The sequence below is a fragment of the Lissotriton vulgaris genome, chromosome 7 (assembly GCF_964263255.1).
Source record: "Lissotriton vulgaris chromosome 7, aLisVul1.2, whole genome shotgun sequence".
NCBI lineage: Eukaryota > Metazoa > Chordata > Amphibia > Caudata > Salamandridae > Lissotriton > Lissotriton vulgaris.
This window is the reverse complement of record NC_141695.1, coordinates 304,239,669-304,253,872: the sequence shown is the minus strand read 5'-3', so window position 1 is coordinate 304,253,872 and position 14,204 is coordinate 304,239,669. Positions and strand designations below refer to the sequence as shown.

Below are 14,204 nucleotides of genomic sequence, written 5' to 3'. Positions count from 1 at the left end.
CAAACACTAGAACAGGACTTTACAGGAAGTAGCACAACAATTTACAAACAGTGGTAAAGGACTTCACAAGTACTGGGACAGGACAGTACATGCACTAATACAGGAAATCACAATTCCTGGGTTAGGACTTTGCAAGCTTTAGCATAGGACAACACAATCACTAGTACAGGACATCAAAGGACTTCAGAGGCACTAATACAGAACAACTTTACAAGGACAAGGGTGGGATGTTGCAAGCAATTTAGCAGGCATCTCCAATGGAGTGCTCTGTGTCTCTGATGGCTGGTCGAAGCCTGGAGCTCCAACATTCCAATGTTGTGGTTCACAGCTGTTGCTGTGAACAAAGGCCTCACAGCTTCAGTCCCTGGGGCTCCATGAGTCCTTTGTTTTACGAATTAGAACATTCTGCCCTCTAGTGGCGGAATGCTCTAATAGCCTTACAGCTCACCATAGCTGTCTGGCTATACCGGCATAAAGGGTCCGCTCCTTTGTTAAAGGCCCGCGCCAAAGGCACAGGCCTTTAACACTGACGCTGGCCTTTCATGGCTGGTATGGCCCACTACTGCGTGCTATAAGGCTATATTGGTACAGGACTTCACAAGCTCACAGTGACTTTGGTACGTGAAGCAGAAAGGTATAATCACAACAACCAGAAATACAACGTTAAATTCCTAAATGGTTTGGAGCACATAGACCCATGTGCGACCTGTCTACCTGCATTTAATATAACAAACGTATATACAGTCCACTCTGCTAAATCTAAATGTGAATAACATGAATATTACACAATGAAGAAATCATGTATTCTAGAGTTAAGGTGGGTTATTGAAGAACAAACTATTTGATCACAAATGAATAGATTTCAGGTCATGATTACCATGACGTGTTATTCTGACACTCTTCACTGTGTTGGTCAGTGGTAGTTGGCTGTCGTTGTTGATATAATCCATCTCTCATGTTGATTTTGACTGCCAGTCCTTGTTGCTTCGCTCTTGTTCTCAGCACTGTGTTGGTCATTGAATTGCCAGTTTATGTTTCTCAAGCCTTTTAGCTCTTTTTATTGTTGGTTGATACGTCACTTCCGCACTTTTTCTGTGTTGTGTTGACCATTGGTGATTGCCAGCTCTTGTTGCTCAGTTCATTTTCCTCTCCTGTGTGGATCAATTGTGGTTACCAGTCTTTACTTCTTTGACCCCGTCCTCTTTGCTGTGTCTGTCAATGACAGGGGCCATCCCTTGTTTCCCTGGCTCTGTGCAACTGTACTGTCAATTGATGATGGTTCATACCTTGATTCTCTAGCTCTTTTTTCTGCTGTATTAGATGATGATAAGTACTGTACCTTACCTCTCACACTCTTTCCACCATGCACAGTAAGTAGTTTGCAGAGGGAGGAGCTGCAATTCTGTGGGTTGTCCTCGCGTAATATAATCAGTAGCGGTAATAGTGAACATTTGTAACCCATCTCAATTCTGCTATCAAAACAAGGATATTTAAATGTTTGGTTTGCTAGCTTGTTTCCTGCGTAAACTCTGAAATGCTGCTAAATGTTGCAAAATTCAGCAAACTGGCTCAAGAATAAAAATTTAGTTTTGTGCAAGAGGATTTCCAAATTATTATGAAATATTATACTAAAGGCACTAGGTCTGAAATATGTATTTTGAAAAGCATGGGTAAAGCCAATAGGCATTTAGTGGTGGGTTGGTATTACTCTATGTTAAAGCCTACAGATATGTATTTTGTTGAATGGAATGTCACAAGTGAACACAGTAGGCAAGGTTTTTTCTATATTAACCACCCACTTTGACAAACCCAGGGGTGGTAGGTGCAATATTATGATTCTCTTACACCCTGTTGGGAAGGGTTGTACATTGCTTTGTAAGCTGTCTTGTACTGTATTGTATTTGTAATTTTATAACTGTATGCATGATGGTTGCCAGTTTAGGTGCCCTCAGTAGTCCGGGGTTTGGTGAAGTGTAAAGCCAATATTAGAGCGTAACAGCCTTATCAGTTCATTGGGAGAAACATGCCAGATTTCATAGGTTTGATCTGATTATTATCAAACATTATGACAAAGCCAATAAGTGTCACCTGCTGAATGCATTAAAAAACAATAGACTTTTAAGGCTGGCTTGTTTTCAAACTGCTCTAAAGTCTGAAGGCAGGTAATTTGTTACAGAGAATTTCACAGATCACTGTAATAGATGATGGTTTTTGCATTGGTGATCTACCCAAACAAACTGGGGATAGAAAATATGCACTACAATAATCCTTATTAAGCTCCCTTAAGCTCTTAGGGTAGATAGCATTTTTCTTTGCCAACTGTAATTTTGAGTATATTTGTACTTTAATGACTGTATGATGTATGGTTGCCCTGTGTAAGGCGTACACTCAGTAGAATGGGCTTAAGTTCGTTATGGTGGTGATAAGCCGATGACAAAGGCTATATGCCTGATTGTTTATCGTAAAAAGTTACAATAAAGGCAGTAATTCCTGAATGTTTATTATAAAAAGTTACAATAAAGGCAGTACGCCAGACATATTGATTGTAAAATTTATTGCATGTTTAAATCAATAGACATTGTTGAACTAAAGTCGACAGTTAGGCTTTTTGTTACATGGAATCTCATAGTTTACATTAGTTGGCAAGGGGTTTTGATGTACCTCCTCTGACAAACCATGAGTATAAAAGATTTGCACTATGTAAATCCTTGTTAAGCCCTATTAGGAAAGATACTAGTTTGCTTTGCAACCAGTAATTTTGTATACATTTGCAATGTTATGACCATTTGCCTACTGGTTGCCTTGTGGGAAAGCTTATGCTCTGTGCAGTAGGCCGGAGACGATTATGGTGAGAAGCCAATGATAACAGCTATAGCCTTGAACTGTGTATAAGGGAATGGTATGCCTGATGCCATAGGTCTGGCCTGTTTATTATGAAAAGTTATTACATTGTGAAAAGCATATGGTAAAGCCACCAGGCCTGCAGCAGTGGATTGTTATCACATTATGTTACAGACCATAAAAAGGTATTTAACTGGTCACATATAATGTTACAATCATAGGCAAGGGGTATTGTGTTGCTGACCCACTCAGACAAACACTGGGAGAAGAATTTCACTGTGATGATTCTTGCTAGGCCCTATTGAGAGGGGCTATATATTGTTTTGCAAACTGTCATTTTTTACATATTTGTACTTTTATAAATGTTTGCCTCTGCACACTTCTATAAGCCCGGGTTGTATATAGTGCCAAACCATTCTTAGAGGAAAGATGCATTATCAGTTCACTGAGAAAAGTTATGTCCAATTCCTTAGGTGTGATCTGTTTATAATGAGAAGTTATTACAAAGCAAGTAGGGCTTGTGTATTCTGAAAAGTATGTGTTAAAGGCAAATAGCCTTTAAGGGTGGATTGTTATTTTGTGACATAGAATCTCGCAGATTACTGTAGTAGGCAAACGTTTTGGTGCTAGTGGCCAACATGAACAAATCATGGGGTAATATTAACAAATGGGATATGCAGTTCTGAGTAGGTGCTGGGAAGAAGAGATAGATGGATATATTTAGCAGGGGTGACACTGGTTCTGAGGATTGGTCGATATTCATTCAATGAGTGTCAGGAGTGGGTTGAGGTTGTATATTTCTCTGAATAGGCAGTGAAGGCTGGATGAATCATATGGGATGGAAGTGGTAAGAGTGATTGAACTGCAGGACAGAGGTGTGTAGTTTAAAAGTGGGTGTGTGTTGGGAAGGAATAACAGTAGAGTAGGGTGATAATGGGAATGATTTAGAGTGAACAAAGCAGTTAAACAATAGGAGTGAGGGAAAGTGGTCAGATACTGAGAAGGAGAAGGTAACAGCAGGTGGATTTTGGAAAGAAGTAAGGGCAAATGTCAGAGTATAGGGAAGGTGGAAGCCACCAGAGAGTGGAATAAGGGAAGGAAATAGGTTGACGGAGAAGATATGGCAGGTGAAAGAGATAGAGGTGGGAAGATTTTAGTAAGAAGTGAGGGTGGTCTTGGTGCGTACAAGGGAGAGACATTGAGGTTGATGATGCAAAAAAAGAGTGAGGTAGGAGTTGGAAGAGTTTGGTAATGAGAGTGAAGTAGGTGAGCACAAGTGGACTGAATGTTAGCAGTAGGTGGCAATAGCAAAAGAGTGGGGTATCAGCTGTTGCATTATATGAAGGAGTGAGTGAGGGTGAGTGGGTGGATATTAGAATGGACTGGGACAGCAGAGTGTAGATTTTGGGAAGGATTAGGGTTACAGTAGGTGAATGCTCGGCTGAGATGTAGTGTTGGGCAGACATTGGAAAAGAGCCCGGGTGAAGTTGGTGGATTGATGAAAGGAGAGTTAGAAGTAAGATGAACGCACTTGACATTGGTGAGGACCTCGTGGCTGCTCCCCAGTCTTCACCTTCTTGTGTTCTTCCCTTGCAGAGATCTCCGTCAGTCTCCTGTCCGTCATCGTCACCTTTTGTGGCATTGTGCTTCTGGGGGTCTCGCTCTTTGTCTCCTGGAAACTCTGCTGGATTCCTTGGCGGGATAAAGGAGCCTCTCAAACGCCGCGCAAGGACCATGGACACCACGGGCTTCTCCACCACTCCCATTATGGGGACCTGCTGGTGGAGCGTGTGGAGCTGGGCCCGGAGATGCCCGAGCGCTCCTATCTGGACATGGACTCATACCCCGATGCCAACATCAAGCTGAGCCAGACGTCCCCCGACATCCCTGTGGAAAATCAGGTCACCAGCAAGGATGCACCAATCCCCAATGCACACTCACACCAGCAAGTGGCAAATATTGCACCGGCACCCAGGTAACATTTCACTGCTCACCTGCCCTGCAGCACTAATCACACATTTTGTACCCTACACTTAGAAGCATGCAGTGTCCTGAACAGACAGGTAAAGACACACTTCTAATGTCCATTTTCTATGTAGTCATTGTCACCATGCACTGCATGAAGAGGCTTGCTGCGATGCCCTGCACTGCCAGGCAACCTGTCAATCAATACATGCCTTTTAGCAATAATCATAACCACTGATCATTGCACTTGCAGCACCCTGCACTGCCAGGTAGACTCTCACTGCCCACCTCCTTAATCCTGGCCTCTGTGCTCTGAACTAGGGGCCTTCAGAGCCCTGCACTGCCAAGTAACTTTTCACTGCTAATCCACTTTTAATTAATACTCATGGCAGCTGTGCACTGCACCAAGAGGCACTGACTAGGAGATCCTCAGTGTAGGAAACTATCTTGTCTTGTTGCTTAGACAGGATACTCTCCGTATAGAGATAATAGTCATAGGGAGTTCTGGATACATGTGCCATAGAGTGGGGAGTGTGGTTATACCAAAGTCTGGACAGGAAACCTGCAGCTGGGCAATAGTGTTCTGCAGAGAGCTTGAAGATCATGGATGTGGTGAACAATGTTATCTAGAGGTCTGAACAGGAGACCCTTAGTGAGTAGAAATTAGTTTTACGGAATTCTGGATAAGGGTTATCGGTGTAGGCAATAGCGTTACACTGAGGTGTGGGCAGGAGATGTTCAGGTGGGGAGTAGTGTTATACAGAGAGCTTGAAGATCATCAGGATGTGGAGCAGTCTTATATGGCTAGTTTTAGTGAGTTTTAAATAAGACTACTGAATAAGAGACAATCAAAGTGATGAGTAGGGTTACATCCAGGTCTGGATAGTAGAACCTACGTACGCAGAATAGTGTTACACAGAAAGCTTGAAACCATCAGTGTCAGTGTGCGGAGTGGTCTTATCCGGAGTTCTGGACAGGAGACCCTGCAGGAGGAGAAGTTATTTATATGGACTTTTGTATAAAAGTCACTCAATGTCTGGAGTGGTGTTACACCAATGTCTGGCCAGTAGACACTCAACTTTCAAAGACCTTTGGTGTGGCAAGTGAACTTATCTGGATCTCTAGATAAGAAATGCTCAGTTACCAGGGGGAATAACAGAGCTCTAGGTAAAAGAAACTTAGGGTGTCATTTTGAAAGCCTAGGAAAATTCAATACTGTACCTTAAGATTATTCCATGGTGGTAAATTACTTCCTCATTCTGGATTGATGAATTTGGAATGAGGTATAATCTGCAATATTAGTTACACTCCCAATTGGTACAGATTTGTACCTTTTTCTGATATTTTTCCCCATGAAAAGTTTACCAGGTACATCCTAGCATACTATAAACTGGAATAAATATTGGGGGTGTGCAACTTGTAACGCTAAATTGTGCAAACATACCTGTTTGCACACCATTCAGCATTAGCAGCCATATACTAATAGTGACTTCTTGTTGGTAGTGGTGCTATATTGAGGTTAGTACCACATGCCTTCATTCTAAAGATATCTAGATAGGAGACTCTCTTTGTGGGGAAAGATCGTATCTGGAGATCTTGGTACGGATGCTCAATAAGGAGAACTGGGTTATATGGAGCCATGTGTCTGAGCCCACTGGAGAAAGGTGTGGCTTATATTGAAGTAAGGTGTTTTTGGAATAGTCCTAGGGCCTTATTACGAGTTTGACGGGTCCCTGTCGGCCCACCACAGCTGAGCCGATAGGAAGACTGCCAAGCCTGTCGAGCACCGCCCACCAGATTACAACTGTAATCCATTGAGAGCGGGCAGTACTTTACTGGTCTCACTGTGGCAGCTGTATAATGCTCATAGCCTTAACTGCAGATGCCACCATGACAGTGCCTGCAGCACGTTCTTGAACAGTGTGGCATGCATGCCACGCCATGCATGCACCCCGAGGCGCAGGAGCGGCAGGGGGCCCATTAGGTTCCCTTTAGTTGCCTCTCTCCCACCCTTTTCATGGCGGGCTGACTGTCATGAAAAGGGCGGTGGACGGACAACCCGTAATGTGCATTGTGGTACCGCAGCGGCACTGCAAGCATATTGCTGACCTCTTCCGCTGCGTAACTGCCGTGGGATCCTGGACCCCCGGTGGATGCTGCGGTCTTGTGACAGTCCAACCGCCACACTCTGAATACTGTGAGTGAACTTGCAGTGGTAGTGGTGGTCAGACCGCCACCACTAGTACAGCAGTCCTGTGGACCGGCGTACCTGTAAAAAGGACCTTAACCGCATGCGGGCTAGCGGGTTTTCCCGCTGCGCGCTGAAATTTAAAAATCGCGGGTTAGGTGACAAAGCCAGCTCGTCATGCGCGCAGCGCAGGTAACGCCCATGACGAGCTGGCTTTGTCATCCGCATCGAAGGGGTTAATACAGAGATCTGAAGAGAAGACCTTCAATGCTGGAATGGTGTTACCTGGAGACCTCGATAGGAAACCCTCCATGAGAAATTAGTTTTACACAGTCTTGGATGATAGACCCTTGGTATGGGGAGTGGTGTTATGAGTTTCTGAAATGGTGGCCCCCTTGTACAGATGTTGCTTCTACGATGCTCTAGATAATGGAGAATCTCTTTGAAGAATGCCATTATATTGTGTTCTAGTCTAGACAGAACAAACACCATTTCAGGAGCAGCACTAAAAAGAGGTATGGGTTGAAATCCCTAGTTGTAAGGAGTGGGCTGAAAACAAGCTGCTGCATGTGAAGATAATGGCTCTACTGAGCTTTGGATAAGAGACTTCAGTCTGGGGAGTGGTCATGTTTGGAGGTCCAAACAAGAGGCTATTCTTGTGGAGTTGTTGGTTATACATAGTTCCGGATAAGAAACCTCACAGTGGGAAATGGTCTTTCCTGGAGGTCTGTATCTATACAGATAAGTTGTGTATGTGAAGCTCGTGTCTTGTCAATAAATAATTCTTGGCGTGCAGAGTCGTGGTACTTGGAGGTCTGTACAACTAGTGTTATTTAGACAACTGAATAGGAAACCCATATAATTAGAAGTGGTCACATCTGGATGTCTCAACAGGAGATTCTCTATGTGAAGAATAGGTTCGTACAGCGCTTAGATTAAAATAAACTTTTGGTATAGGGGTCTTGTCTGGCCGTCTCTACAGGAGACCCTACTAGCTGAGTAGTTGGTGATACAGAATTCTGGATTGGAGACCCCAGTGTGGGGAGTTGTGTACTCAGAGATCTTACAGCGCGTCCTGTGTGCTGGCAATGGTGTCGCTTTTATAAACTTGTATAGGTGCTCCTGTTGAGTCTGAACATACATCTAATTGATAAGTATGTTCTGTCACCAACTGCATTAGTGGTGATTATGTGGCTTTCTTGTCCACCAAGATATGGTATCACAGGGAATCCTGCTGACCTCGTATCTCACATTGCTCTTGAAACATGACTGTGAAAAAACGAGATGTGTTTCAAGTAATGCTGCCTGGCACTTTTGATTTATGAATGGAAGATTGTTCCCCTTCTATGGCTTCATTAATATCTGCCAAACTTAAAACCAGCGGCGGCCGGCATTGGTAAAAGCGGTGGCCGGCGGCGGGGCAGGGTTGGAGGGGGTAAGTCGGCATTAAATAAATAAATCTAACACATATTCCGTCGTTGTCGGCATCCCCCACTGCGGCGCCCTGCCACACCCCACCCCGCTTACCTGTGCCGGTGCTCAAAACAAATAGTCTGCTCCAGCTTGTGGTATGACCACCTCACATACTGAGATATACCCTCAATTGGGGATTTGTCACCCCTGTTAAAATTGAGTTTCTTTCAAAATAGGCACCATCCCATAATCATCTGGACGATGGATGTGTGTAAGCAGGTAAATATAAGTGGTCCGGATGTACTTGAATGGTGCTGGAAAACCCTACACTTACCCAAGTTTCCACTATATGTATCTTCTATTTAGTTTACACAACATGTGTTCATGTACTTAAGCGTGTGAGAAAAACAGTAGGTGTCAATTATAAGATATTTGCATTTTTAAATTTTTTTTGTCTGTGTACTTGTGCACATATTGATAATGTCACACCCACCACGCTCCCAAGGCTTGCTGGCTTTGAAGAAATATAGCGCCTGATTGCTGCCTGCTGACCTGCGGTATCGTAGCGCCTAGAGGCTTAATCCCAGTGCGACCTTCCCCCGCATTACTGGCATAGCCTGCACTGCTCGCTCCCATCCTATCGTGTGTAATTGCTGCATTGTGATTCTTTGATTGTTATCATATCGGTATTGCACTGGTAAAGCTGCGCATTGGTGGCTAAGAGCATTGTAGTACTGTAACACGATTGTGCCTCTGTTTACCCCCAGGCTCACCCAGTTTCATCTCTCCCCTTCCTGCAGCCATTTTGTTGTTTGTTGTGCCTACTTGGCCGTAGCTCCACCCCGCGCCCGCCTCCCAGCTGACCCTGCCTCGCCCCTCCCCCTCCACTATCCATACATGACAGATGCATTTGCACGCAGCGGTCACGCGCAGCGGTCGCGCCGAAGGTGCGCCAAAGGTAAGCCCGTCTACGCCCGTCCACGCCTGGACCGCGCCCAGTGCCAGGACCCCTGGTCCCCGCCGCACCCAGCCCACTAGATTCACATATGATGCAGCAACCCTCCTCGCCCTCAACCCCGGACGCACACCACAATGCTGTGAAGCCACCCCAGGACGTACCCACGGCCCATTCGCCTGTCTCTCATGCAAGTTCAACTGCTTCAGGACCCCCACCAAATCCACTTCCTCCAAACACAGATCCGACTCTAATCATCTGAAGTGCATCCTGCTTAACACCCGCTCGGTCCACAGACACGCAACTGAACTCTGGGACCTACTCGACACTGCATCACCGGACATCGCCTTCCTTACAGAAACATGGATGAACACATCATCAGCACCCGACATCGCCATAGCCATACCGGACGCTTACAAGATCATCCGAAAAGACCGCACCGTCCAAACAGGAGGAGGCATCGCCATGGTCCATAAGAACAGCATCAAAACCACGACCAGCTCCGATGATAATCTTGCAACCGCCGAACATCTCCACTTTCAGATCCACACCGACCATAGGACCACACTCAGAGGCACCCTCATCTACAGGCCTCCAGGAACCCGCACCCAATTCAGCGATAACATCACTGACTTCATCAGCCCACATGCCCTCGCCTCCGAGAACTACATTCTTTTAGGAGACCTCAACTACCACCTTGAAAACAAGCACGATAGCAACACCTCCACCCTTCTAGACAACCTGGCCAATCTCGGTCTCAAACAACTTGTGGACACCCTCACCCATGTAGCCGGTCACACGCTCGCCCCTATCTTCACCTCCAGCAAGCACATTTCCTTTGATCGTACCACAGCTCTCCATTGGACGGACCACAGCTGTGTTCACTTCAGCTACAAAACCACCTTGACCCACAACTGCCCACAACCTATTCCACGGAGAAACTGGAACAAAATCACCTCCGACCAACTCCTCACTTCACTCAACCAAAACCCTCCCACCCTCTCATTGGACCCAAAACAAGCGGCCACCAATCTCAAGCAATGGATCACCCACAGTGCTGACGAATTAGCACCCCTGAAAAAGCACCAGATCAATTCAGCCAGCAAAAAGGCCCCCTGGTTCAATGATGACCTTAAAAAATCCAAGAATCTATGCCGCACCCTGGAGAAAACATGGAGAAAAAACCCAACCACCGACAACATGGCCACCCTCAAGGCAGCCACCCGCAAACACCACCAACTGATTCGTTCCGCCAAGAAATCAGCATTCAAGGATCGTCTCGACAACAACACCCATAACAGCAAGGAACTCTTCAACATCATCAAAGAATTCACTAACCCCACCGCAGCATCTAACGACATCACTCCCTCCCAAGACCTCTGCGATGCGTTATCCTCCTTCTTCTACAACAAAATTGCCGACATCCACAACAGCTTCGAGAACACTCCCAATGATCAACCCTCCCCAACCCCCTCAGATCCTACTCCGCCAACTAATAACCTTAGCGCCTGGAACCCAATCACCACTGAAGACACCATCGCCTAATGAACTCAATCCACTCTGGCTCGCCAACCGACCCCTGCCCCCACCACATCTTCAACAAAGCTGACTCCATCATCGCACCCCATCTCTGTGATGTCATCAACTGCTCGTTCAACTCCGCCACCTTCCCAGAAAGCTGGAAACACGCCGAACTCAGCGCCCTCTTGAAGAAACCCACAGCAGACCCCTCTGAACTTAAAAACTATCGACCCATATCCCTCCTCCCTTTCCCCGCCAAAGTCATTGAGAAAGCCGTCAACAGCCAGCTCGCGCCTTCCTTGAATCCAACAACTCCCTCGATCCATCTCAATCCGGACTTCGAGCCAAACACAGCACCGAAACCGCCCTCATTGCAGGGACAGACGACATCCAAACACTACTGGATAACGGAGAGACAGCGGCCCTCATTCTACTCGACCTCTCCGCCGCTTTCGACACAGTCTGCCACAGCACCCTTATACAACGCCTCAGCAACATCGGCATAAAAGGAAAAGCCCTGGACTGGATCATCTCGTTCCTCGCCGGGAGAACTCAAAGAGTCCGACTCCCCCCATTCAACTCAGAGGCCACTGAAGTCATCTGTGGAGGACCACAAGGATCATCACTCAGTCCCACCCTCTTCAACGTTTACATGAGCCCACTTGCATCCATCGCGCGCCAACACAACCTCAACATCATCTCTTACACCGACGACACCCAATTAATCCTTTCCCTCACCAAAGACCCTAACACCGCCAAAACCAATCTTCACCATGGCATGAAAGAAGTAGCCGAATGGATGAAACAGAGCCGCCTAAAACTCAACTCAGACAAAACGGAAGTGCTCATCCTAGGATCTTCCCCCTCTGCCTGGGACCACTCTTGGTGGCCTTCCGCTCTGGGCACAGCACCCACACCCACAGACCACACACGTAACCTTGGCTTCATCCTTGACTCCTCTCTCTCGATGTCCAGACAAGTCAACGCAGTCTCATCCTCCTGCTTCAACGTACTGCGCATTCTCAAAGAGATCTTCCGCTGGATCCCCCTCGAGACAAGAAAGACTGTCACCCACGCACTGGTCACGAGTCGACTGGATTATGGTAACACACTATACGCCGGAATCACAGCAAAAAACTCCAACGCATCCAAAACGCTTCAGCGAGACTCATATTGGACATCCCCCGCCAAGATCACATCACCGGACACCTAAAAGACCTCCACTGGCTTCCCGTCAACAAAAGAATCACGTTCCGTCTTCTCACCCACGCACACAAGGCCCTCTACAACCTAGGACCTGAATGCCTCAACACTCGACTGTCCTTCTACAAACCCACCCGCCAACTAAGATCGTCCAATAAAGCCCTCGCCGCAGTCCCGCGCATCCGAAGATCCACCATTGGTGGCAGGTCCTTCTCCTTCCTGGCTGCCAAGACCTGGAACTCACTCCCCACTCACCTCCGCCTTACCCAAAACCACATCCCCTTCAGAAAAGAACTTAAAACCTGGCTATTCGACAAATAATGAACCCCTTCCCCAAGCGCCTTGAGACCCTCCAGGTGAGTGGTGCGCTATATAAATGCCCGAACTTGAACTTGAACTTGTGGTGTTCCAAATTATAAACTAGGACTATGCCAAATCCGCGTGATATATTGTCATGTAATTATGTAACATTTTGGGTAAACTAAGTGAAATTATGTGCAATTAATCAAAATGCTAATCTGTCATTTAGCACTGTATTTTAGTGTGAAATGTGTTGACGTGAATGGCACTAAAAATAGAGCAAACAGCACAATTGTTGCGAACAACAGCGCTCACTTTTTTTTGTTGGTCTTCTTGTTCGCATGCTCCTGCACTTTAAATTTACAGGAAAGTTGACATCATTGTGCGATGCGGTGCAATGGCTTAGTTTCAATAATTTTGAGTGACCAGAATAATGATCAATTCCCACTATTACGCCATATCGTAGCATGAGAGGATCTAAAATAATGCTTGAGCAACCTTTTGTTAAATAATAGAGGTCTCTGCTTTTCTGTCATATAATAAAATTAGAGTGTTATTTTATAATCCATATCTGCAGTTTTCAGCCCTATCATAATTTAACACATTTATCACATTGCCTTTTTCAATAATTCAATAATTTAATCAGAATGTGATGGGAGATTGCAGGTAATTCAATTATCTGAGACCACAGAAGACCTGGAGTATGAAAAAGGATTGGAAATTCTTGATCAGAACATACCCTTTTAGTTAAAAATCAAACTGTGAATAGATCTTTCAGCCCAGCATTATTTATAAAATAAAGGTAAAGAATTATATTCTTATTATATTTTAAGAAAAAAGGATCAGTCAATTAGTAAATTAAAGATAAGTTTAAATCGGGCTAGTTAGACTCAGCCTTCTATCCTTGTCAGGTTGATCAGTAAATTAAACAACTTTTTAGTTGGTTAATTGTAGTCTTTGATGGAGGTGGTCGAGTCACTGACAGCTCAAGCCAGGCTCGAGCCGGAAGCCTGGCTCTGGGTCTGGCTCAGCTCGAGGTCCTGTTGGAATCTCGAGCCCACAACGAGCCGAGTTTTCCTATGGCTTCTGTCTGCCTGTCTCCCCATAGGATCTTGCTTTATGGTCAGAGCTGTCGAGTTGAACTGCAGGACTGGGTTCGAATCTCAGCGTCGGCTCAACTTATACTGTGATTCTAGACAAATCACTCCACATGCCTAGAAACAGTTGTGTGACCATGTGTAATGTGACTGGTGCTCATGGAAAGCACTTTAATACCCATCGGGTCTAGTTTGTGCTGCATTTTGAACAGTGCACTGAGGTAACATGAAGAAAAACAAATCGATACCCATTTATTTATTGGCTGATTTGTACAAAGTGAAACCAGAAAATCAGGATGCAGTGTGTCTTCCCCACATCAATTGTTTTATCAGATAAACGTTTTATTTGCCCCAGCTCACTTTTCTTTATTATCGGGTATGAAAGCACTTTCAAATATGAGAGTTCAGACGTCCAGTTGTACAAAAATAACACATTTAATAAGTTCTTCTCAGTGTAGTGCTATAAAGTGTGCCTTATTATTGTCAAAGCTTCCTCGTGGTAAAGAATTACATGTTTTGGAACTTGAAGAGACTTTATCATATTTTATATCAAGCTTGTTGTATGGTTTATTAGCATATATTTTGAGGGCTCGGCTCGTTCCTGGAATCTAAATCCAAGCCAGACCCTTTGCTTGACTCTGGCTGGGCTCCCCCTGCTAATGTTGTTGGCTCGCCCACCTCTAGTCGCTGATGTTTACAGTGGTTAGAAACAACAACCATA

The 14,204-nt window shown here is 45.3% G+C and overlaps 1 protein-coding gene across 1 annotated transcript in view; it reads left to right on the top strand.

Moving 5' to 3' along the window:
• The window catches only part of SYT3 (synaptotagmin 3), a 320,686-nt gene that overhangs the window by 86,025 nt on the left and 220,457 nt on the right, over nt 1-14,204 (top strand). The window contains exon 5 of the mRNA XM_086930105.1: nt 4,438-4,816. Coding sequence (XP_086786231.1) covers nt 4,438-4,816 — 379 coding nt within the window. The remainder of the gene's footprint in view (nt 1-4,437; nt 4,817-14,204) is intronic.